Source organism: Phalacrocorax carbo, chromosome 2 (assembly GCF_963921805.1).
Source record: "Phalacrocorax carbo chromosome 2, bPhaCar2.1, whole genome shotgun sequence".
Taxonomy (NCBI): Eukaryota; Metazoa; Chordata; class Aves; order Suliformes; family Phalacrocoracidae; genus Phalacrocorax; species Phalacrocorax carbo.
In genome coordinates, this window is record NC_087514.1 from 33,902,292 (window position 1) to 33,929,406 (window position 27,115).

At 39.1% G+C, this 27,115-nt stretch overlaps 1 protein-coding gene across 2 annotated transcripts; it reads left to right on the forward strand.

Annotated features, from left to right (window-relative positions):
• Positions 1–1,951: 1,951 nt before the first annotated feature.
• On the forward strand, positions 1,952–26,001 carry PEX2 (peroxisomal biogenesis factor 2). 2 transcript variants are annotated; one of them, XM_064442512.1, is made up of 2 exons: positions 1,952–2,087; positions 21,158–26,001. In XM_064442512.1, the coding sequence occupies exon 2, from the start codon at positions 21,177–21,179 to the stop codon at positions 22,089–22,091; it is 915 nt and encodes a 304-aa protein (XP_064298582.1). In that variant the 5' UTR covers positions 1,952–2,087; positions 21,158–21,176; the 3' UTR covers positions 22,092–26,001. The 2 variants fall into 2 exon arrangements, with proteins under 2 accessions (XP_064298582.1, XP_064298581.1); XM_064442511.1 differs by lacking the exon at positions 1,952–2,087 and adding an exon at positions 2,290–2,416.
• The last annotated feature ends 1,114 nt before the right edge of the window (positions 26,002–27,115 follow it).

Here is a 27,115-nt window from a genome sequence, read left to right on the forward strand (position 1 = left end):
CCAATTCCACTTCCTGTTACAGGGTCTGTAAGTATTCCAAGCGCTGACAACTTAGCATTGCAAGCTTTTGATCAGAGACCTCATGTGACAGACACAGGTGGTCAGCTGCCTCTGGAGTGTCAAGTCAAAACACAAGGCAAGAGGCTGGAGAACAACCTCTCATCTAGAAAGCTTGGCTGCCTGGGACAGCCACAACAATATCAGCCCCGCCAAGAAATAGCACGCTGCTTCAGCCTTCAGTTGCAGGTCCTCTATTGCCTTTCTCTGGTACGCCCATGTCACGCAGGGTCTCACTTCACAGGATTTTTAAATGCTGATATAACTCTTCACAGTGGCCACCACAAGGAAGTGTTTTTGTTTCTAATTCGAATATGCAATGACAAATAATAAATAGAAGATTAATTCCATGAATCAATTAGATTAATTACTCCTCGCAGAAATAAATGAATGCATGGTTTTGTTTCAAAACCAAAGCAAAAATCGCCCCAAATGCTTTGGTGCATATGGTAGACTATCTAATCATTTGGGGGTGATTGTTTTTCTTTTATTAGTGGTCATAAGCTTTCCACTACAATGTCTTTCTGTGAAACATAAGAGCTGTCCTAGCTCAAATGAGCTAGTTACCTCATTTTGCTTGAAATTAAGTTTTCATATAAAACAATCTAGTCCTCATTTTGTGAAATCAGCCACAGGAATTAGCCTTACTCACTTCGGGTCTTCTAAAAGAGGAATTTCTCATTGTTAACAAAGTTGGGCATCTGTTTTGAAGATGCTTTACCATTGTGAAAAATGACATGTAGCTATTCAACGAAACTGTTCTTTCAAGACCATAATATTCATAAAGGGCTGTATCCTGTTTTGTGACACAAGTAGTCCAGAGTGTACTCGATTTCTTGGCTGCAAGTTAGAAAAAAAAAAAGTATAGAATCCATCAATACGTGCCAGTTGAATCTCCCCCCACCACCTCCTTAGCGCGGATAACCTTGGCAAGTTATCAGAAGAGCTGGGACCCTTAATGTTACCTGTGAATCCGTATTTATGAATACACCAAAGCTAAATATAGTTAGTTTGGAAATAAATAAAGCACTATTTGACTATCTTTTAAATTTTTTTTGTTTAATAAACAACGTAGATTCCTCTCAACCTGTTCATACGGTCACATTTCAGTGAGTTCCCTTTAATTTTCTTTGTAGAACCATAACAGCCAACTTTCTAATGCAGTTTTCCTCAACTAAGTGTGTAATACGCTCAAATAATACCTTCTGAGTCAACTAAAACACCTTGGGACCCGCTGAGGGAGGACTTGGCTGTCACTAACGCCAGTAACCAATTAATAAAGCACACATCGAGCCGCGCTGGTGTGAAGCTCCTGGAGAATACCTGCCTGCAGTACCGACAGGCTGCTGCCACATCTCCTCCCTACTCTGCTCAGTTTCTCCCCCCACGGCCCCACGAATCCTGTCAGTAAGCGCTACCTCAGCTCCTCGCCCCCCACGGCCCGCGGCCGCGCCCCCGGTTGCTCTCGGCTCCAAGTCGCTCGGCCTCGCCGCCCCCGCTGGCTGCCTTCCCCCCGCGCCGGGCGCCCACCCGCTCGAGCAGCGGCCACCGCTGGCGCCCGCCCAGCCGAACACGGCAAAACCGCCAACCCGCTCCGCTCCCACCGGGAGGCCGGGCCGGGCCGCTGCCCGCCGGCCCCCGCGGCCGCCCCTCCTCCTGCCTCTCTCATTGGCTTCTCGTCCTTACCCCGAGCGGCTGACTTGCTCTGTGGCCTGTCAGTCAAACCGCCCCGCGGTTCACGCCGGCACAGACACTCTCCTGGGAGCCCTTCTAGCGCATTACCTCGATCTCCCAGAGTACTTCCTGCAAAGCCGCTCTAGGCGGTTACCTGCCGTATCTATTGTCCGTGCCGCGGCCGCTCTAGGCGGCGGGCGCTGTCTCTATGACCCGGCGAGGCCTGCTGGCCGGACGGTGCCCGCGGGCCGGGGTGGCGGCGGGGAGGGCCTCCCTCCTCCTAGGCCTTCTCTAGGAAGCTCGAGGTAGAGCCCGTCGCGCCCGTACCTCCCCGCAGCGTCCCGGCGGCGGCGCAGGTCAGTGGGAGCGCGGGGCGGGAGGAGGCGGCTGGGCCTCCCCGGTGAACGGGGCGGCGGCGGGCGGCGCTGCTCACCCTGCGGGGTGCTGCCGGGTGCCGGCCCTCGGCGGAGCCCGGGACAGGCTCGGGGCGGCTGGCTGGGGCCGGCGGGGCAGCCCCCGGCTCAACCCCGGCGGCTCCTCTGGGCCCTGCTTATGAAAACTAGTGTTCCTCCTCCCGCCCCCTCCGGGCGGCTCCGCGTGGCGGGTCCCGCTGACCTGCCGTCCCCTGTAGGGTGGCTCAGTGTGCGGGGAGGCTGCGAGGTGTCCCGCTGGGCCCCAGTGTAAGGTAAGAAGGGACGGGGCCCGGTAGCGTGCTCTGCGGAGGCGAAAGGGTGTAATGTTCTGGCAGAGGGATATTTTAATCTGAATTGTTGTTCTGGTGTCAGCCGAGAGAGTGAACCATTCGTAGACCTCCAAAGGCCTCTGCTGTGACTGCTGCTGTAGGGGACAAGGCTTCCCATAGATACTGCCTGCTAAAGGTGACAGCGGCTCCTTTTCCACTTTCTCTTAATCCAGGTTTGTGCAGCCTGTAGGCGTAAGTAACAAACCACAAAATTAATGTTTGCCACAAAATTAATGTAGACTTAGTCTGAATGGCCAACGTGTTTTGGCAGAGGGATGAATTCTGCTTACGATGTAGCACATACTGAAAGCGACAGCACTGTACATGACTTCGAATCCCTAAGTATATTTCTTGTATTGTCTTTCACCTGTCAGTGGGGGGCACGTGTTTGTCAAGGTCAAAGGTGAAGTATGGCCAGTTTGTAGTAGAGTCTGATTCCAAATAATTTAGCCATTTGTTTGATTTTACTGGAAGTGGGTGAATTCTTGTCTGACTTCTTTGGAGCCATTATTAATAGGTAGTTCAGCAAGTTGCTGATAAAATTTTCACATTGTAGACTATTACTTTCTTTATTATGGTCTATTTTATCGGTGCTTTCTTCTACAGACTTTTTTCCCTCTTTATGCTTCAGTTTCTACTCATCAGCAGTTGGATTTTTACTTCCTGATGTCCATCATCACTAGTTTATATAATGAAGTGATTAGTAGGAAAACAGCTAAAATTGTGATTGCTGGGAGAGGAATCAGAGTAGCAACTAAACTATTAAGGGAAGTGACAATTCACACCTCTGAATTCTTTTGTTTAAGTTTACTCACACTGCATGAAGTCATCAATTTCTGTTACCTGATCTGGAGCTAGAGGGATGACTTCACACAAATCAGATATATAATTTAACTCTTTAAAGCATAACGCCCAGTAGGGCACATAACGTCAAGAGTATTGGAGGGACACTTAGATCTTAACTATTCTGGAAGCTGCTCTAGAAATAGATGATCATGTCTGTATTGGAATTATTACTGTGCTTGCTAGTGCTATAGCGCTAGTTGCTAGTAAGAATACTTTTTCTGGAATTAAAAAGTTATATTCTCCATGAACCCATTCTATGGAGAGAATAGCTTACCACTTGTATCAGCGGTGGTGTCTGTGGAGAAAAGACGGTGCCGTGCATGAGAGATTACACCGTGAACAAGCTAGTTCAAACTAATTTCAGTTTTCTGTAAAGAAAATCCTTCCAATATTTTGCTATCCTATACACTGCAGTAATGTTTTGAAAATAATTCGTCTTCTTTTGGGTAAATTTGATGTTACTTTTATTGCTAAAAATTGCTGAAGTTTGTGTCTGTCCATGCAAACATATTCTTCAGAAAGCAGCATTATTATTTTTATTTTAAAAAATCTTAATAGCTTATGCATTTACACTTTAATTACCGTGATGCTTATAGTGTTCTCTATACCGTTGAGTAATTCATGGCGTCAGTGAATTGCAGTGTGGAATACACTGAAAACTATTGTCTATGAAGTTTTTGCAAGGATCTTATATTTACATTCTCTTTCTTGCCTACCAGTCTGGGTTGTATTGTGGGAGGGTGAAAGAGGTGGGGTGTTTGGGTATTTTGATAAGTAACAATTTTTAGAGATATATATATTTTTAAGTGTCACGTATATATCTTCACATTTTTTAAAGTAAGAATTGCGTACACATACTGAGTATGGAGCATACTGAAATTGCATTAATCTGGGAACAAGGCAGATGAAATAACTCTTTGCTTAGAGTTTTGCCTCAATTTTTAAGTCCTTTTAACTTCTAGGCCTGCCTTGGTTCAAACTTGTGGGTTTTTTATTTTGTTGTTGAGAACATCCTTTTTACCAAATGAAGAAAATCACTTCCCATTAAAGCTTTAATGAAACTTTTCATGTTCATGTAATTGAGTAAATAATTAAAATTAGACATCTCTTTGAGTGAGTGGCAAAGTATCTTTTACTCATGCTAGAAATTTTGAAAATTGTAAAGTAATAGTGGTGAACTTACATGTGTCTGAATTAGCTCATGCTTAAGTCTCTCATGGCTACCCTTAGAGCCCTTAGCACAGCAGTACAAGCATATAAAAAAATCATCCTCTGAATTTATTTTTAAAAAGTTTAATTTCTCAGGTAATGGGCCTTCAGATGCATTAGAAATCCATCTACTGATGGCTGTCAGGTAGCTGAAATGGTATCCCCAGTTCATGTTGGTGTATTATTAAGGGTTAAGCTAGATACATGGAATATTTGTTTTGTGCAAGGAGGGTGTTTAGATTTGAGAGGGAATTTTTTTGTTTGCTTGAGAGCTTTATGTGTTTGTTTCCTATTAGATTTTTTTATTATTACCCTGCTCTGAGACTCTAGGTATTATTTCTTTTATTAGAGAAAGTAGTGACTCTCAGAAAGGTTTTGATACTTACTGTGATTCAGGGAGTGTAGGAAGCAAATGTTCTTGTGATGGACTAAATAAAACTCAATTAAAACTTGCGAACAGGTATTGATAGTATATAAAGACTTCATTAGACACTTTATAGAATAGAATGGGAAAGGTAATTTCTATACTCTGATAGTTTTTGACACTGTTACTAATCCAAGGACCTCCATTTGTGCTTTGACATCAAATGCTGTAGTGCAAGTCAAAAAAGACATTTGATCTTCTCTTGTGTTTAATCTTTTATAGTCTTTTAAAGTGACAGTTCTGAAAATTACTAAAGGCTGCTACCCAGAGAATATTTGGGAGGGAGACAAGTTTATGGCTGTATACTATTAATACAAAAAAATATATTGTAAACTGAACAACTCTTCAAGATGTAAATAATCAAGCGGTAGGGAGTAATGTCTGAATCCAGTGTTAACATATATCTGAATATAGTAATTAAGCATATGGTCTTTCAGAAAATTATGTAATTTAAAATGGGAGAGAGTGGAAATGTCTTTCCTTTTCCCGTGTTTTTTAAACCTATGAAAGTCACTTCAAAGCTATGAGGTTCAGAGAAAGTAGGGGGAAAGAAGGGACAGAGGAGACGAACAGAGGTCTGAAGGAAAACTAGTAGAAAATTAAACAGTAGACAAATCAGTCAACAATTTGAGGTTATAATGTAAGTACCTTATTACCTATGTGCTTTATTTCTATGTTGCTTATAATGGCCTACTCTTTAATAAAAAAAATCCCACAGCACTGTTGCAATGTCATTGCAACATTCATTGCAAAGCATTGCAATTTCTATGTTTATTCAGTGAGAACAGGAATCAAGATGATCTTTAAAAAAAATTGTGTCCAGCTAATGCTGATACGTTTTAGGCATAAATACAACTTCACTAAATTAGCTTGTAAGCATGGTGTGCTCTAACAATAATAAGAAAAATAAGATAATGATAAGAAGAAACAAACATGAGTAAGTTTTTGAATTGAAAGATAGTGCTGTATATAATAAGAAGCATTCTTCATATATTACCAGTAAGCTCATACTGGATTAGCGTCTGTCTAACTGAAGAATAAGATATAATATATTACATTATTTTTAGCATCTGGCTTCTAAAACTTTTTAGATATCTAATGATTTTTGGCCGGAGAGGTTTTTTGGAGACTGTCTAGATAATACTTTTTAAATAAAGAACTTCAGTATGTTTTTTCCAGTTTAGTTTGTCTCCCTTAAGCTGTATGGTCCCTCGCAGAAACTAATGTAATCTATTCAGTTGGTTACTGATACTAGCGCCTGCTTTTTCCGAGAACTTGGTTTAAATATTAGAAAGCAAGGTCATGGTCCTGGACTTCAGCAGCGCAGACTCTGACCTCTTCAGGGATCTGCTTGGAAGAGTCCCAAGGGATAAGGCCCTGGAGGGGTGCAGGAAAGCTGATTGATAATCAAGGATTACCTCCTCAGAGCTCAAGTGCAGTCCATCCCAATGAGTAAGGACTCAGGCAAAGATGCCATCAGCCCTGCATGGATGAACAAGGAGCTCATCACAAAACTCAGGCATAAAAGGGAAGTATGCAGAAGCAGGGATGGGTAACCTGGGCAGAATATAGAGGCAGTATCTGAGTGCGCAGATAGGTGATTAGGAAGGACAAAGCCTGTCTGGAGTTGAATCTGGTGAGGGATGTCAAAGGCAACAAGAAGTGCTTTTGTAAATACGTCAGTGGCAGAAGGATGACTAGGGAAAATGTGGGCTCGTTAGTGAATGGGACAGGGGCCCTAGTCACACGGGGCATGGAAAAGGCTGAGGTACTGAAGACGTTATTCACCTCCGTCTCTACTAGCAAAGACCTTCAGGAATTGTAGAACCCAGGCGAAAGTCTGGAGCAGGGAAGATGTACACTTGGTGGAAAAGGTTTAGGTCAGAGAATTCTTAAGTAAACTGGACATATATAATGCTCTGGGCACAGATGGGATGCAGCCATTGTGTGCTGAGGATGCCCACTGGTACCACTGTGAGGATGATCTCAATAATATTTGGTTGATCACAGAGACTGGGAGAAGAGCCTGAAGGCTGGAGGAAAGCCAATGTCATGCCTGTATTCAAAAGGGCAAGAATACCCAGGGAACTACAAGCTGATCAGTCTCGCCTAGATCCCTAAGAAGGATGGAAGGTGGTGGAGCAACTAATCCTGGAAACCATTTCTAGGCACATTAAGGACAAGAAAGTGATCAGAATTGGTCTGCATGGAATCACCAAGGGGATGTCATGCTTGACCAACCTGATAACTTTCTACAATGAAATGTTGGTAGACAAGGGGAGGGCAGTAGACATTGTTTCAGTAATGCTTTCAGCACTGTCTCCCGTGTCATCTTCATAGAGAAGCTGATGAAGTACAGGCAGGGTAAGCAGACAGTGAGGTCAGTGTAAAACTTGCTGAACATCTGGGCCCATGGGGCAGCGATCAATAGTGCAAAGTCTAGTTGCAGGCCAGTAACTAGTGGTGTACCCCAGGGGTCAATATCGAGTCCAATCCCATTAACATCTTCATTAATGATCTGGGTGATGGAGCAGAGTGTACCCTCAGCAAGTTTGCTGATGGCACAAAACTGGGAGGAGTGGCTGATAGGTCAGAGGGTCACACTGCCATCCAGAGGGACCTTGACAGGCTGGAGAAATGGGCTGACAGGAACCTCATGGAAGTTTGAGAAGGGAAAGTGGAAAGTTCTGCACCTGGGGAGGATCAGCCCCATATCCTGGTATCTGCTGGGTGGCAACCTGGAAAGCAGCTTTGCAGAAAAGGCTCTGGGGTTTCTGGGGGACACCAAGTTCACAGTGAGCCAGCAATGTGCCCTTGTGGCAAAGGTGGTTAATGGTATCCTGGGCTGCTTTAGGAGGAGTGTTGCCAGCAGGTCAAGGGAGATGGTCGAGGATCCTCTCCCTCTCCTCAGCAGTGGTGAGGCCACATCTGGAGTACTGTGTCCACTTCCAGGTTCCAGTATAGGGGAGGACATACTGGAAAATCCAACAAAGGGCCACAAAGATGTTTAAAGCACTGGAGTATGACTCCTGTGAGGAAAGGCTGAGAGAGCTGGGACTGGGTAAGTCCTGGATAAGTGAAGGGTTGGTGGAGATATTATTAATGTGTGTGTGTGTGTGTGTATATATATATATATATGTATGTATATAAATACCTGAAAGGAGAGTGCCAAGAGGATAGAGCAAGGCTCTTTTCAGTGCTGCCTGGTGACAGGACCAGAGGCAATGAATACGTATCTGAGCTGAACAACTCATAAGATAAAAAATATGAATTTGTACTTGTATGTAACGTATGCAGTTAGATGATGATAATATTGTTAATTAAAATCAGTCTTTCACTAGAATGCTCTAATGTAAATTCCTCCCTAGCAAGGTCTGGTTTCCAAATGTTAGCTTTCCAAGAATAACATCTGAAATCACACAGCTTTTTAGAGCATGTAGGGAGCAAATTTAAATTTCCAACCTAAATGATGGTAAGTTGTATATGACTTAAAATGGGAATAGACTCAAACTAACTATATTGCTGCTGCAGTAAATGATGACAGCCCCTACAACTTGTTACATCTCTAGGACTGCAGCAGAAGCTTACTTCAGTATGGTGTTTTTAAGCAGGCTGCTTATGCTGGGATTTTTTTTTTGCAGGGTGGGTTGGTTTGCTTTCCTTCTGAGACCTAATAGAATATAGACCAGTGAAGGGGGAAGAGAAAGGGCGTGACGCTACAACTCTAATTTTAACTAACTAGTATGCTGTCAACACCAGCTACTCCACAGCACTCCCTGTACTCTCCACGTAGTAAAGTTAAAAGCTGGTAAAAAAAAAAAAAAAAAAAGGTGTGTTCTGCTAAAAAGTAAAAAGCTGCAGGCTCATGAGTCAGATTGTGCTGTACATGGACAGAGAAGGTAGCAAGCTCTCTGTCCTGCAGCTTCTCAGATGAGCTTAATGGTTCCTGCAGCCATGCATCTGACCTACACCTGCAAGCATTGTTAGTTCAGATCTAAACTTTACAAAAATCTTCAGGAGAAGGAGAACAGAAAGGATATTATCTCTTTGTAATGTGTCTCTCTCAGATAAGGTGGTAGGTGGTTTTGTTTTGTTGTTTGGAGGTGGAATACAAAACATTTGGAAGTCTGAGATTATTTCAGACTGTTTTCAAAAGGAAAGTAAATGCAGTTTTTTTCAGAGGAAGAAAGAGTAAAAATTAAGAGAAATAGAAAACTTTGAGGTGGAGGAAAAAGAGGACAAACGCATGATATGGAAGAGAGAGGAATTACAGCAGTGGTGTAATGGTAGGTTCAAGATTGACTCTGACTGGGTCTGGACAATTTCTCCTTTCCCTGTGAGAGAGTGCCTGTGGAGGTTTTTGGCCTTTGAAGTAAGTTGAATCACTCCTAATATTCCTTGTGTCTGGGAACAACCTCCCTAAAAATGCTGTCTCTGCCACTGCCTATCTCCACTGTCTCCCTTTTTGCTAATATTGGCAGCAGGGTTGGAAAAGAAAAGAAATAATGCAAATTTAAATTCTAAGAAAACTTGAAAAATACATTCAAAATATTATTATTCAGAAATAATATTATTAATTCTATAAGCAGAGGAGCTGACAGGAGATACCACAAGAGGCGACTGGCAAGGAGAAGGGAACTTTTCCTAGAAAGGAAATTAACATAGGGCCATGACATGGTGGGCATAACTAAATCACGAAGGGGAATTCATGTTGGAACTGCAGAGGGATTGTAGAAGCTGTCACAGTGTACAGCTCAGGCTGCCTGGTAAGGAAATGATTATTCTTCTAAACTCTTCCTTGTAATATGTGTGTGCAAGCGTGCCAGTGGATTCTAAAATGCTAATGAAGTTACAGGATTGAAGAGAGCGTGGTGAAAGCATATCAGTCTTCCCTCATGTGCTTAAAGTTACCATAATTACCAAGTAATAAAACTGTCAAGATCTGGGGACAGTGAGCATGTCTAATTTTCTCAGCATCCCTATTAGTCACTGTGTATGCCAAACATTTCAAAGTACTATCATATCAGAAAGGTGAGAGTGGGAAGGAATCGCGTAGTGTTACATATTTAAACAGAGTAGCCCCTCACCTGCAAGTCTGCATGAGTCTTATAGCGGACTGGTACAAATAATTCTTCTTTTTTTCTTTTCATTTTTGAAAGACAGCAAAAAGTTTCATTATTCGTGTTTGCAGTGTTGTGGTGTTATCCCTGCACATTCAGCATGTCGGGTTTGAAGATCATAAGGACAGTTTCTCTTGTCAAAAAAAAAGGCTTGGGTTTCTATCTTACTATTGACTGGTGGTAGATGTAAGAGTATGATGCTGAGATTCAAAGGCAGCCAGTTTCATGACTACCTGTTTTTCCTGGCCCTGATGCTATTCCTACTGGTACTGCACACATCCTACCTGATGCTGTGCTGACCTGTTTGTGTACTAAATCTGTAGAAAAATTAATTTAAACAGGTTTGTTTTCTGCCAGTTTAACGTAAAAGAACAGTTCAGTAGAGGGTCAAATGAGTATTGGCATTAGTCTGTAAGAAAAGGTGGCGATACACAATTGAAGGAAGACAGGAGGGAGTAACTGTCAGAAATTACTTCAGCTTATGTTTCTGTAAAACACAAGCCTAAAAAATGAGACACATACGGTGAAGTACTGTTCCTTATCCTTCCACCAGTTGACAGTTCTTGATTGTAATTAGATGCAATTATTTGTAAGTTATGCCATATAATGCAAGGCCAAAACTTAAAATTGACAGTGAACTGGCGTGTCTTTTTGTTGATGCAGGGCATTCTTGGCTTTAACATACCATAAATATATACAGTCTGTAACAACATTGCATTTTACATACAGTCCTCCTTTTGGTACAGATGTGGACAGAGGTTAATTATGAGTTAGCTATGCATTTAGGACAGATTTTACCCTTCTCATCTAATAAGTATTTCTAATAAAAGGTTAAAGAACATTATGTCCCTGCAGTGCAGTGCTTGGATCAGCATTGTTACACTTGCGTATCACTGAATATTCATGACTGTGCAGTTGGTATGCATATGTATGTAAAAAGGAAGAAAGCTGGAATAAAATCTGGGCAATGACTGTGTTTCACAAACGGTGAGGCTAAGGTGTTTAATGCAAAATTCCAAGGTTCTGTCATCTGTGGTAAATTGTATCTGAGCGTATAGAACAGGCATTGCTTCTGAATCCCTTCTACGTATCTTATCAATCTTCATCCTGGCATCTCCATACTTATCTGGTGACCCATTCGTATGGATCAGACAGGTAGGAGCAGAACAGAAACACAGAGCTGTGAAATGGGAATTCAAGTTAGATGACTTCTCTTTTTTTTAGGTAGTTTCGAATGGAAGAAAGGTAAGGTGGGGTGTAGAAAAGATGCACAAAATTGGGATTGACACTGTGCTTGAAAATAAGGCTATGTGAGATACAGTGCCCTTACAACAGTGAAAAGCAGATATTACATGTGTCACAAGGCATAAGGCCAACATTTTAGGTAAGTAACAGTAACACGCAAATGAAGAGTTATGGCTATACCTGTCGACAGTGTGCTCACAACCATGCATTCATGTTCTGTCTTTGAACTGTTCTGAAAGTGAACTGCATACCTCTGCCACAGTGCAATGTTTCACCTGCCTAACACAAAGGATGGCACATCTGCTAAGCTTTTACATCCTTTTCACTTTTACACATGCAATGCAATACAACTTTCAGTTGTCCATCCTTATACCAGAACCTCATATCCTCATCATAACCAGAATCTCTTCAAATGCGAGAGTCTCCCTGTCATCTGCTGATGTGATCATCAACAATTGAGACCTACGTTTGTAGCACAAGGGATCTTTATCTTTCCCATGCACTTGTACCTCCTGATACTTGTTTAGTCAGAGATGCCTCCCCCCCTTACAAGGGGCTGTTCCTTCCTAGTTAACCATCACAGTCTCAACTCTGCCAAACTACTCCAATCAAACCCTCCACCATTTTGATTTAGCAACAGTAAATGTAAGGTATGTCTCCAGATAATTCCCATTACCTAGTTCCAAAGAAAGAGAGTCAAGATTGCGTATTGGGTGTATATTTTGGCTCTTCATCTTAGTGCTCAAGGGATTTTTTTGAACTGTGTTTTTTGGAAAGCCAAAAATCTAGCTTTGTTTGGTTGAGCTTTTGGGTTCTTTTATCAGTGATCCAATTAAAAGGGACAACAGCTAGATTTCATTTAGTACAGCAGAGAATGGGCATTTACAAGTGGAATCGACAGATCCCTTAGGAAGTGAGTTTGCAGTTTGACACACTAAGGAGAGGATGGCAAAACAGGGGAAATAAGATGGGAAAAGAAAAGGAATGGGATAATGAAGAATAGTGATTGAGCATATGACTTGTTACATGCTTATCTTCCTATTTATTCTAATAAATGAAAATTAGGACAATATCCAAAAAGTTGATAGGATGATTCTATCTATGGCCTTTATGCTACAGGGAATACAAATGTACTTTGAGCTTTTGTAGCCTTAAACTTAACATCACAAATTTTATGTATTAGTTATGCAGTAATTAGTCTATCAGATCTAGTTGTTCGCATCTAATAATCTGTCTTTCAAGAGTGCTGACTGATCACAAATTTTTCTGAAGTCAGTGGGAGCTCTTAGCATTCAGAGTATGTTTAACAGCGGCCAATAATAGTCTTGGTTGCTAGCATTCATTGAAAGAATGTATTACATTGACACGGGATTTTCAGTTTCCATCAAATACTGACAGAAATGACTGATGTACAGCTTCTAACAGTGCAGCACTTTCCTGCTGCTCTTCATTACTGTTGTATCAATTCTGGCTCTTCTGAGCTGGTTTTGATTTTGTAACTTGAAGCCCTAATATTTTGACTCTGGCAGGTAGTTTATGGAAGATAAATCAATGAACTATCGTTATGTTTTCTTGCTGTCTCTAGGCATTCAGCGGTGGCTAATCTCTTGTATCCCATTTTATGAAATCGAAGTTTACTGAGTCGAAGTTGGAAAAGCAACCTGTGATTTGAATGTATCTTTGTCTTGTACTTGGTTTTCTAACATTAAATGTTACTGTAGGGTTCAGGATTCTGAGATTTGTTACTAGTTGCTCCCTGAACCTCCTTAGTAAAAATCTTAATTTCACCCATGGGATTGACTTGTTACACAGTCAGCCATTCAGTTTTTTCCTTTACTTTGTCTATTTTGAAAAATAGTCCTGCCTCCCAGGAATATAAGAAGTAAATAATATTTTCTGCCATTGCATTGTATCACTGTTTCTTTCAATTAGTGTTACTAGTTATTCCAAATGGTTTAAGAATCCGTTTATGTTCTTTCCAGAATGATAGGTATTTAGCAGACGTATATAGAAATCCAGACAGTAATACAAGGTCAATCTTTGTAAGGTTATTTGAGGTAATGATATAGTGATAAGTTAATTTTACAGTGATTAAGAGACAACACAGTTGGGGCTCCCAATTAGACTTTGATCTGAGGATATTTCTCTGTACACTTGATGAGCAAGAAAGAGATGAGAATTAATGGTAAAACATGAGGTTTTGAGCAGCTGGGGTCCAGGTTCTGTATTTTATTATAAGAGTTGATGTAAAGGAAGATTTTTAGAATTAACTGGATACATATAGTCTGATTTCTCATCTTTAAATTTTATTGATTTCAAATTGACATCTAAAATGTCCTCTGCTACTGAGAGTAACTGAAAAGAACAGTTAAGTGGAATACATTCTCAAAAAAACCTCACAAACACAAAGTGATAGTAGGCCAAAGGTATGGCTTGTTTTCCCTCTCACACACACCCAAAATGGCAACACTGAATGCACAATACCTAATGCATTGCAGGTCCTGAAGTAAAAAGGAACTGTGTGTCAGCGATATTTTCTCCAGAGAGAGTATGATTCCTAACATGTCCACCGCAAACGACTTCCCCCTGCCTGGGCCATAGATCTGAGTTCTGGGACTTGGCAGAATCTAGTCTGCTGAAAAGGCTAAAAAAATCTGTTCTCTTTTGTACATATCCTGTTGTTTCTTTGTGTTGAGATAGTTTATAATAATAAACTAAAATAATAATAATGAATGTTAAGGAGATGTTATGTATCAGGAATTCTTCAGTGGCCTGGAAATCAAAAGAGCTGTCCAGGCAAAAATAATGCAACATAATTAGGGATGGATGTAAAGGAATAGCATAGGAATGCAAGAATAAAATCAGTTACTCTAAAGAATAAAATAAGATTCAGTTTACAAAGCACAAGAAAAGAATCAATGAAAGGGTCCAAAAATCCACAAAGGGATAGGTCCATTACCTAGATCGGTTATGAAATAAGAAAGGAGAACAAGTAACAGATTTTCAAAGACTGATTCTTTACTTCATACTTTATAAAAGAGATATATTGTGACCTGATACTTCATAAAATTAATCTTAGCCAGGAAATAAGAATGGAACCAAAGCACAGAAAGAATAGCCTAAGGAATCTTAATATAGATGTGCTCAAGTGGCAAATCCTAATAAAATTCATCCTAGAATGACTGAGGAATTGGGCACCACTGATTTTATTTATTTATTTAATGTCCCAAAGGGAGAAAATAGCCAATGAAATGGGTTTGTGCATATGGTTTTATGTCTCTCTATTCTTTTGTTAAGAGAATTATTGAAGCTCTCAATTCAAATTTCATATAAAGATTCAGGAGTAAATAGCTTAGCAATTAAATTGAATCTAAAAATACACAGAACTGAGACTGTAAAACAGCCAGTATGGTTTGACATGACCTGTTCATAAGAAACCTCAGCCTGTTTCTCCTCTTAGAAAGAATGACAAGCTTAGTAAGTAAGAGGAAAACTTTAGGTACAATACGGCTTGATTTTAATAAAGTCTTTTTCCCTACATAAGCAAGCTAGGGAAATGTAATATCAATACTATCTCCATTAGATGCTGATATTATCAGCATCAAGTTGAAAAATTGCCTTTACGGAGTAATTATCTATAGTGCCCTGTCAAGATGAGAAGGCATTAATGAGTTGGGTGATCGAAGAGAACACACACTTATGAAAGTTACTGATGATACTAAGCTGAAGAGGGGTTGAAAGTTTTGGGTTTAGTTTTTTTTGTTGTTTTGTTTTGAACATAAGATCAGAATCCAAAATATTCTTGATGAATTTGGAGAGAATCTCTGAAATCAACAAGATGAAAAGCATAGCAGGCAAGTACAAAGCACCGCATTTAAGAGAAGAAACTCAAATACATGAATACAAAACAGGAAATAATTATTCAGACAGAAAAATGTCAGAAGAAGATCTGAGGATAGATATAGTAGACCTCAAGGTAAATACTAACTATGCTGCTAGAAAAAAGTAAAGTTGGTGTTTTTTTTCTGGAGGATGATTCCAGGCATGTTGTAGGAAAGAGGACATTGCCTAGTTTGGCAAATCTTCTATATGTATTTTGTTGGTTGTCTCACCACTTTTTCCTCTTGAGAAGATGCAGACAAACTGGAAATTCTTCTCCATTGTTTCTATTGTTTTCTCCTGTGGAATGAAAGCCATCTGACTGAATATGAGAGAAAAACACTGGAACAGACTACCTTGTGAAAGTGTGGAATCAGCTTCCTTGGTAGTTAAAACATCTGTCAAGATATTCTTGAGCCTGTGTTCATGCTGAGTTAGGGTTAGGTGGTCTCTTGTGGTCCATTCCGTCTCTGTATGAGTACAGTGCTCAGACTACATGTTTTGGCTGCACAGAAGAGATTATCTACAATAGTTAAATCGTGAACTCAGTGAAGTGAATAGAGGTACTTCTTGTATCCTAAATGCAATTTAGGATACAATCCTTAGAGCAGTAAGGAACCAAGTTCATTTTTTACTCAATAGAATATATTTTTATGTAGCTTCCCAAAAAGTGTTTTGACAGATCATTCTTAAAAATATTTTTAAGCTTCTGTATATAATATATGTCTGTCTGTCTTCTAATGATTATAATAGAAAAAGCAGGGAACGCAATTGCAGTAGCGCTGAGACAGTAGAAACCCCTTGATTACCTATCCCCGCTGGAATAGCCCTGTGGAAAAAATGACACCCTAGAGGTTACTTGGGCTTGTATATTTCTGCAGGCAAAGTTTACAGACCTGTAAATTTAAATGTAGAATTTTTGTGGGCAGAATGCATTGACAGATATGCCTGATGGTAATACATCTCATACTGATAGTCCCAGAACAGGTCAATAATAATGCTTATATTGATAGCAGCAATGCTGGAGATGTTACTTGGTATTATGGCTAAAATCCATGTTATCCCCTTAATCATAATTACATTAATATTGACAGGCTGTTGACAATAGTCACATTACTATTGATAGATTTCTGTCAATAACATGTTTCCAAATAAAATATATTCATTCATAATTTGTACAATGCTCGATAACAGCACTAACATATACCAGAAGAAATTCCTCTTTCCCTGGTGATATACAATAATTTTTGCTGTTGTTGTTGCACAGTGTACTGTACAAGTGGGATTATTCTCCTTTTTTTGGTTAAAAAAAAAAAACAAAACAGACAAACTGTAGGTTATTTGAGAAAGAAATGTTCGGGGTTTTTTTTTCTGGGAGGAACTTATTAAATTTTTTTTTCTATGCAATATCTGTGACAATGTAAAATCAAATTAGAGCCTTTCAAGTAGTAGTCTTTAGTGTTTTGTCTTAAAGTGTATTTATGTAACAAGTTAATCACACATAGAGTTTATTATGTATCTTCATCTGATTTTTGACTGTTCAATTCTGATCATATAAACTAAGCTTGATGGCATCCTTAACTGAGCATTGATATTTGCCTCTTTCATTAGTGGGTCTACACTTCTGAGTTCTTTCATTTTAAATAATTTAAAATAGAACAAATAAGAGAGTAGAAACAGTAAGGGCATGGCAAATAGAATTTAATGGAGAAACATGGAAGAAAAACAACGTTCTCTTTATAGTCTGTGTAGCTCAGCAGAATATGGAATGCAAAACTAACTTTTAAAAAGTACAACATTTAAAAAGTACAATGTCTTGACACTTACAAGCTGTGTTTATTATCTAGTTCTAAACCAGAATATTTCTCATTTATTCTCTACTCCAGGACCACTGCTTGTGAAAACATTACAAACTGAAAAATCTAACAAATTTCTGAAAGGATGTTGTGTAGAAGAAGTAATTTTAAATGGGAAAACTTTATTTATTACCATTTATTTATTGTTTAGTAGCATTTGAAAAAATGGACGCCATAGATAAAGACATGACAATTCCCTACTATAACAAAATAGGGATTAGGATTTAAGCCTCTTCTCTCAAAGAAACAATTGCTGTTACCCAGATCATTAGGACATTTGCAGATAATTTTCATAGGAAAATACAGATTTCAAACTTTCCCTTTTAATGTTTGTCTGGGAAGTAAGTATCTACCCTATAAGTACAGGAAAACTTTAAATCATTTTGGAAGTGAGCATAGTGTATAGCAGAACACTTCAGCCTGTATGTAATAGTACACACACTGAAGTGTGTTTACATGTTAAAATCAAAGCTATATGGGTATAATCTTTAAGTAACTTGCAGGGTCCAGTTAACAGCCATGCCCTATGGCAAATTTCAGTGTTCTTAGCAAAAAACAAAAAAACCAAAAAAAACCAAACAACAAACCACAAACTTCAGACCAATGCCCAGTTTTATTGCTTAAATTGAGAATGCTCTACTGAATTTTTCATCAAAAATAAACTTTTGCTTACATAGGAATATTATAAGCATAATTTAAAGTATTTTAAAGGACTACATCTTTATTAGTTCCTTATGTTTTTGTCAGATATTCTTCCTTTTCCATATAGTTTGTACAAAGGAACTTGAAAGTTGAATCAAGCTACTAGTAGGTAATTCAGGAAGAGACATTAAATAAGTCACAGTTAAACAGTATATATGGTGTTGATTCTAGTTTTTTTAAAAAGCAGACTTGTCAGATTTTGCAACATTTTGGAGGTTAACAAACAGTGGTTGGATTTGTAGGTTCAAAAGAGGTTCCCATTTTCTCTATACAAAGTTCCAACCCACACTGACAGGTTCAGTGAAGTTATTTCCTTCAAATAAAGTTCTGTAAAGGATCATGGACATGAAAAAAATATGTATTGTCACAAATGAATCAGATTCTATGATGAGGCATGCACAGATTTTTGGGAAGGTCTGGGGAAGATCTTCATGACATCTAGTCCCTCCTCCTGTGAAAATTGGGGATAAATTCAGTGCTAGAACAGGATAGCTTAGGGCTTTGTTTGGTTAAGTTTTAAGAATCTCCAGGGATGGAGATTTCACAGTCCCTGTACACAAACTGTTCCAGTTTCCATATGCCCAATTGGAATTTCTCATGTAGCAACTTACAGCCATTTGCCTCTCTTTATTTCAGTGCATCTTACAGAATGGTTTGACTTAATCTTCTCTGTAACCTTTAGGTAGTGGAAGATTACTATTCAATGACTTCTTAGCTGCCGTATCTTCCAGTTGAACAATCTGAGTTCCTTCAAGTTCTCCTTATATATAAGGTGTTGGGGTTCCCGGATTATATTAGTGGCTGGACTCTTTTATGTTTCTTGATATTTCTTTTGTACTATTGATAGCAAAGAGGCAAAACTGGACATAGTATCCCAGGTGTCAACTCACCAATGCCAGCTAGAGGGGAATAAGCACGTGCTTCAGTCTGCTAGGTGTGTGCATGCTATGCACTCCAGTAGGCATTATTGCTGCAAGGATGCACTGGTGGCTTGTGTTCAGCTTGCTGCCTACCAGAATCAGCTCCTAGCATAGAGCGATCCATAGGTTTTCTTCTGTATTTCATGATCCATCATAATCCTGTGTATTTGACACATTTTCCTTGAACTTCAGAAGGTATCTGATGACCTATTCCTCACTTGCTGAGGTTTCTTTAGATAATTTGGCTATACTGGGGGGAGGGAATCTGCACAGATTTACTCTACCTTATTTGAGTAATCTATTACAGCGGTTTCTCATAACACCTGGGATAATGGAAGATAGCTGGAAAACATGGTTGAACTGATGTTAGAAAATAGTCTTAATAGAAGGATCAAGGAAGCTGTTTGATAAGATGTCCCTTTCAAACAACTTTAGGATTTTGAAAGGGGATTTTGTGTATTGGGAATTGTACAGAGCACTAGTAGGAGGGTAACTGAGCAGGATGGAGTGAAATGTGTAGAAGGGACTGAGCTGTTCCTAGAAGTGAAGAAGACATTAGACTTTTAGAAGTTATGACCAGAATGACAGGTTCCAGAGCAGACAGTTATCAGAGGCTCTGGTTCCTAAAATGGTAGCCAGGTGAGAGGGTGAGGGGTAGGAGGGTGCATAGTCATTGGAGCTAGAGTTTTGAAGTGATACAGCAAGATCCAGTAGGGGTTGAATTGACCCTTTGATCACAAAGAGGAGGAGGTAAGTTACTGTGATGATACTGGATAATGCTTTCCAACCACACTTCCTGTGCCTTGGTACTTACTACAGAACAGACAGAAGTGCGAGTGAGATAGGCTTGGGTGTACTTGCATTTCTGTACCCTTGTATACTGGTTTGATGAGCCAGTGGGGGTTGATGCAATGAACCCCATGGCTATTTGCTTAGAGGAGGTGGCCTTCAGCCACTTCATACTGCCTTCAGCTTTTTTTGCTTGCTAATGAGGAATTTAAAGAAACTGAGTGGAGCTATTGTATGCTCTACCTACGTAGCAAGTCTTCGGTAATTGGGAACTACTGATGTACAGCATACATTAAAAACAAAATCATGTTTCCTTTTAGCTTTGCATTATGTTTTTGTACAGACATGACCAACTATAGGTATAGAAAACAGTAGGAATGCTACAAATAATGCTTTAGACTGGCTTTTAAATCTTTTGGTGTGCTCTGTTTCAGCAAATGGTTATTGGTTTGGAGGATTTCTCTTTTTTTAGTAGTATCATCAGCAACCATTCCTATATAGGATCCTATACAGCATCTTTTATTCAAAGCAGTCTTGTGTTATAGCAGGTTTTCCTCTTATTTATAAGGATTTGAAGTACCACCTTCTGTACTTTCACCAGAATGCTGTTGACCCTTGCTTGTCTGTTATGCAGAGAATCTGGCTTAGAAAGTGAAATATGTTGCATACTACCTGAAATATACCACTCCTCCTAAATTACTTCAGGTTTTTTATGTGGGCACAAGGAACCAAAAATCAGTTACCCCACAATTTTACATTACGGAGGCATTATCCATATTTTGCTCTTGCAATTTATTGCATTTATTTTCTTAGTCATGGAATTCCAGATACAATAACTTTTAAACCAAGCAATTTTAACAAATAATTCTATTTTTCTCTGTATACATTTGTTGAAGTTGCTAGTATACATTAATCATCTTGCCAGGAAATTTGTTATACGACAAGTAGCACAATCCCGCACCTGTCAAAAGACTCTAGAAAATATATGCAGGCTTCAGTGATGTACTATATGATAATTTATGTTTGAATGCTGAATATTTCTTTAATCTCATATAATGATTCTTCTCTAAACAAATCACTGCCTTTATTTAGCAAGCTTTATCATTCCCACCTTAATTTTCATCCATACATTTCTGTATGTAATCCTTAAATTTGTTAGTATTTCTAAGATTCTGCTATCAGCTGCAGCTACTGAAGTATTCATATGGCAATATTTTCTATCCACCCCACTGTTCTCTTCCAGATTTTAGTTAGTATGTACATTTTCCCTATTTCTCCTTAAAACACCAGAGAGTTTTACAGTTCTTGTTTCTGATCTTCCATTTTAAGGTCCAATTGAATGTCACAGTTATGCTCAGCGATTTTTATTTTTTTTTAATTTATACAGTGAAGTGTTAAATCTGCAGATTTCTCTAAGTACATGGAAGGTGTTAAACACTTCTCTATAACCAAATACAAATGTTACTGTTTATGAGACACAGTCCAATGTAACTTCTTTTGAGATGAAATTTTATACTGTTAATGTAAAGCTTCCTGAAAGGACTTGTAGCATATTAATAACATATTAATATATCATTCTGAAGAAGCTTTTTTGGTATTTCTTGTTTACTGCTGCTATATACTTTGTTATCGTTAATAAGAATAAAAATAGGAAATGCTCCATTATACTAAAATATTTTTGTGTTTATTCCTAGAAAGTTTTTTTGTGAAGAAATGGCCTCCAACATTGGAAATGAAAAGAGTGTGAATCCTGTGCTCAGAATAAGTCAACTTGATGCTCTTGAACTAAACAAAGCCCTGGAACAACTAGTGTGGTCCCAGTTCACCAGCTGTTTTCATGGATTTAAACCAGGGGTGTTGGCTCATTTTGAACCAGAAGTAAAAGCATTTTTATGGCTGATATTATGGAGATTCACTATCTATTCCAAGAATGCAACTGTGGGGCAGGCTATTCTGAATATTCAATACAAGAATAATTTATCTCAGACAGAGAAATACCAACCTCTGAGCAAACACCAGAAGTTATGGTATCTTATTTTCACTGTTGGTGGAAGATGGTTGGAAGAAAGATGCTACGATTTATTTAACAATCGTCAACTGCAATCTTTCTGCAAAATTAAGTGTTATATTAACTTTGCAGCTGGACTTCTTAAACTTTGTGGACTTCTAAATTTTCTGATTTTTCTTCAGAAAGGAACATTTGCAACTCTAACAGAACGCATTTTAGGAATTAGGTCAGTTTTTTGCAAGCCACAAAACGTTCGTCAGGTAGGATTTGAATACATGAACAGGGAGCTCATATGGCATGGCTTTGCTGAATTTCTGATCTATCTGCTACCACTTATTAATGTACAGAAACTAAAACTTAAAATTTCTTCTTGGTGTTTGCCTATTGCAGGTCTTTCCAATAATGAGAACACATTAGCAGCCCACTGCAAGGAATGTTCGCTATGTGGGGAATGGCCTACTATGCCTCATACCATAGGCTGTTCACATGTTTTTTGTTACTACTGTATTAAAAGTAACTATTTATTTGATATGTATTTTACATGTCCTAAATGTGGCTCAGAGGTATGCAGTCTTCAGCCACTGAAATATAAAATTGAAATGACAGAATTGCATGCCTGATATGGGGTTGATTTGTTATTATACTGTACATGAAATATTATGTTGCAGAGATTAATGGAAAAATCCAGAAATTATTGTAAACAGACAGCTTAAAGATGGTTTTGGAGACTCTGTAACTTGTTGTAACATATGTCTTTACTGGTCTTAGTTTTTTACCGAGTAGCAGTGCTGACTTGCCTCCCTGATGAAAAGAAAAGGAGTTCACCAGCTCTTCTGCTTTCTCAGAGTATTTGATCCCAGTTTGGTACCCCTATATTGTCAAGTCGTTCCTTCTTAGCTCTAGAATCTGTTGGCCTGCGGCTTCATGACTGCATGCTATACGGTTCCCTCAAAGATAGAGAAGATGCCCAGTAAACTTTTATCTGTTTTGTGTATTTTCTCAAGCTTGCCATAAAAGCTCCTGCCATTACCGACTTAACTTGTAGGTGGGTTTAGTGGGAAAGTCATCCTTATCATGCCTAAAGAATAATTTAAAGTTTTAATATTTTAAGTTTGAATCCCTAGTGTGATGTTCCACTGCTAAAATAAAAGGCGTAAGGTGAATTCTCATCTCAGGAGATTATTGATAGTTTTCATCATATTCAGCCACCATAACAGGACATACTCTTTCTCCAACTCAGAATTGCTCTCTTACCAACAGATAGAACAGTTTTAAGTGATCTGTCTGGTAGACATGTAGATACTCCATAGTTAGCATGTGCCTACAGGAGATATAACCACCTCCTGTGCAAATACAATGCACCTTCTAGACCTTGATGAGGTGACCGAACTCATTTTCTCACTCAGCTATATATTTGTGATCTTCAGTGACGTGTGTATGACCTCCCACTTCTTCCCTATAAAGCTGAGAGATGCAGTCCGTCATCCATTGCAATGTGGCAGCTGCCCAAGGTAACCCGTATTCTTCCGAGTCAGAGACACTGGAGAAAACTGTTTACTCACTGGATGCCGTCTTTGGGACTTGCCACTCTTTGTTTGGTGTGGTCAAGGGGGGCGCCAAACTTCACAAACAGCTCACTACTACACAGAAAAAAGATCAAACACAGCTGTGTGCACGTAGACATATTGGAAGAAATAAGTAACTCTTCCTGGTTTTTACTATTTGCTTTGTAATGCTTTTATTATTCCCTGTTTTAACACTTCATCCATTTGTTCTCTGACCTGGTTTTATAAGATTTATTATTTTTTTTCAAAATTGCAGTCCTTTTTATAACAGGAAGTCTTACCCAGAAGTGTCTCATTAACACAAAAATACATTGCATCCTTTTTTGGCTCTTAAATCAAATTCTCAAAAACTTACACAGTTAAAATGAGTAAATCACTTTATGACGGCTGTGTTCTTGATTGGCTATCATCAATAGTCAGTCCCAAAAATAGTGTGGTAACAACTGATCCAATATCTTTGATCTACTTTTATGAAATGGTTTATTACATTCTTCGGTGTCTGATTAAAACAACCCACCAGCTTATTTGTTTGAAGATCTTAGATTCTAGGTTTTGATCTTTAGAGTGACACACAACGCTTTCATCTGATGCAATTAAATATAGTTAGCGGGTTCGTAAGTATCTGTGGGCAGCCCAAAACTTCATTAAGTCTGCTACTGTTCTGTGAGTCAACAGAGACTTCAGAGCAACTGCTTCCAGATACTGTGCAGCAAAATATTATTTGCCATGAAATGTGTATATCAGCAGCCTGCCAAATTTCTGTTATTCACTGTTGCCATTTGAACCAGCAGGTACAAATCTGTCTTTATTAGAAGTATCAGAACTTGTAAGTCTGTTGGAGAATATCCTGGAGTTGCTTGCTGGTCCTGAAGTGATTTTGTATGAATTGTCCCTGCACATCACTTAATAGCTCTTCCCAAAGAAATGTGTCAGCAACCCTGACTTTGAGGTGAGGATCATCAGCATTCCTGCTATCTTTCTCTTTAACTATCCTTATTAATTAAGAGTTGTACACATCCAAAATTCAGTGTTTGTAGTTTATAACCATAGCAGACCTTTGTTTCCTATGGACTCTATTCCTTCTGAAGTCACAGTGCAGTATTCCATCAAAAGGGCATGGGTTTTCTATATTGGACTCTGGTAGGTGTCATGTTCTTCTTATGCAGGAGTTAACTTCTTTCCTTTTTACAAATGTATCTTTTCCCTAAATACTTAAATAATGTTATCTTCCTTGTTCATTCTGTCTCACTCTGTCCTGCTGTTTGATTTACCTAAGCTCAATGAATTTTCTGAGGTTTGTTTTTGTCTCTTGCAGATTCATGTAGGTGAAATCCTAGTAAAATATATACTCTGTTTTTCACCCCTGTTACAGTATCAGTACAAAACATGTTTCCACAGGTTTCATACCTCTGTTGCACAGCTGTTTTCTGCTGGCTGTGCTATATTGCAGTTGGCTTCCCTGGTTATTTTCTGGAGTTGAACCTTTGATACTTAACTTAGGATGGCTTGTCATACCAAAGCATTGACCTACTACTGTAGTACCTCATTATCAGCATGTTAGTTTTGTAGCCTGTAGCACTGACCAAGTTTGTAAAATCTGTGTCTTAAGGCATGAATAAACAGTTTGCATTACCCTAAGATCCTAGATCCAAAGGTGTGGCTTTAATTCTTTTATTTTTCCATGCAAGTAAGCGGGTACTATGCATCTCAGAAATAAAAAGTTTGGGAAAAGTGTGGTTCCTTTTTTGAGATACTGAATTTATTTTTTTTTTTTAATCTACCACGTGAATGAAACCTTTGCTTGGCTGTAGTCAAAACGCAGATTGACGAGACCAAGATTTCAACTTGTGTATTGAAAAATTACTTGCTACCAGGTTAGCTTTTCTAGGACTCCAAAGTCGGTACTCAGCAGCGTCCTTATGGCACTGTAAAATTAAAACCATACCTTTTTTTATGTTGTAATTCTGTTTTGTTGTTGTTTGTGTTATATAAACTGCAGAAAAGTCTGCCTTGAAGATATCACAGAGAAAAACGAGATAATTTTTAGACTAATCAAAGGATAATTAATTTTACATATTAATTGCATTGATAATTTGTCCTCATAAGCATTATGTTTTCAGGTTAAAGCTCTACTGTAGCAAAGGACTAAGATACATCTGGTGGTGCTTCCTGCAGTAGAGGGAATAAAGTTTATTTTGGAATGTTAATCTCTTCAGTCATTTTCTCTAAACAAAAGGGTTTTAGTGTTCAGCTACCGTGAGAATGTACTTCTGAGCAGTCATATGTGCAGCAGTGAAAAGGATAAATGCCTAGAATTTAAGAAAGCTAAAGGACCAGATCTCTTATTCAGTCTTGGATAGGAGTTGCAGCTCTGTATTAACGGTTTTATTGTGGTCTGTTGTGTGTCTTTGTGTGCCACATGAATGTTTTTGTTGTATCAGAAATCAAAAAATGAAGTCGTAACTGAAACAGACTAATTACAAAAAGTTTTAAAATGTTTATTAATATACCTTCATTTGAATGAGCATTACAAGTTGTCACAAGGTGTGATTTTTGGAGGCATTTAGAGGAAAGGAGTCAGAGAATGCTGATTCCTTGTTTCCACAAGCCACCACCACTCCATCTACTCTATATGCTTTAACAGAGGTCTCATTTAAGTAGTGTTATGGAAGACTCAGAGACAGAAGTTTCAGTATTCTGTAAAAAAAATGACAGGGGTAGTACCTGATTTCTGCATTATCTGGAATATTTCTTTGTTTTCCCGTAAGTGTGAGCTGTTACGCGCAAGGATGATCTGGACAAAGTGGTGAAAAAAAAATGTTCAGAAAGATGAAAGAAATACATTTCATTGGTTTGGATTGTATTTAGGAATGTCCTTATTTGAGGCTATTACTACAATTGTTATTTGGGACATATGGTTCTTAGAGAAAACCAGTTGACAAATAAAACATGCTTCTTAACAGGAGGTTCTGAAGTTTGCTGGACTTTTTTTTTTTTTTTTTTTTTTTCCCTTAATAGTTTCCACTGTTCCAGGGGAGCCCACTTCGAAGGCAGCATCTGACACAAGCCTGGCAAGGTGATCAAACAGATGGTATTCAAGCAAAAGACATTTGTGGGGGGTCCGTCTCAGCCTGGGACACTGGGGCCAGATGACTACACAAGCATGCACAGAGATACTTGCAGGGCATCTGCTGAGGCCAAGCAGTGATCTTTTCCATTCTCTGGAGCACACCTGGGGTTTTGTACCTCTGCTTAAACTGTCTGTTCACTGCACGCAGAATGCAGACCCATTTCAGACGGGGTGTGGGCAAACTTGTTGTGCAACAGCAAGTATAGGTAGTTCTAGATCTTGCAGGCAGTTTTTAGTACAAAATCCCTAGTTGCGTACTTCTCTGATTCAGAGTCTGCTTAGAGAACAGATTGGTGCAAAGTATGGTAAAGTTGGGCAGTGTGCTACCATCCACCTCAAAGGATTTGGTCTACTCTCAGGGAGTGTTTCAAGGATATTTCAGGGAACAAAAGGTTGCCAGTCAAGTAGCCGCTCTGCATTGTGCTGTGTTGGAAGAGCTGTAATAGAGAACTAATCATAGCATGTTGGAGCAGCCCAGGAGAGAGGGCGAGGCTGACTCTTTTCTGCCATTTTCAATATTCATTACAACACTTTGTCTAACTCTGACTGCAGAACTGCCAAGTTTGTTTAAACTGACCAATGTGTCCTGTCATGTCCCCTAGATTTCAGGCGCTCGGCAATAGCTAGTGTGCCATCTTGTTTAGAGATCTTGCCTAATTAGTCTTTCAGGACACAGTCTGCCACGGAGATAGCCCAACCTAGCATCTCTGAATTGTTTGCACATTTGGGAAGGATATCTCTGGTGCAATAACTGTGTAAAGGATCTTCCTCAGAGATACATTGTATTAATGGAAAGAAAAGACAGCTTATAGGTTCAGTAGAAGGCTTAGGTAAATATACCTGATTCCCTAACAAGATTGCTAGCCTGCCCTCGGTAGTTAGTTCTAATGTTGTTTGGGGCCCAAAGACAGGATGCAGAAAGGAACAGGTGTCCCTGCCAAGAGGCAGG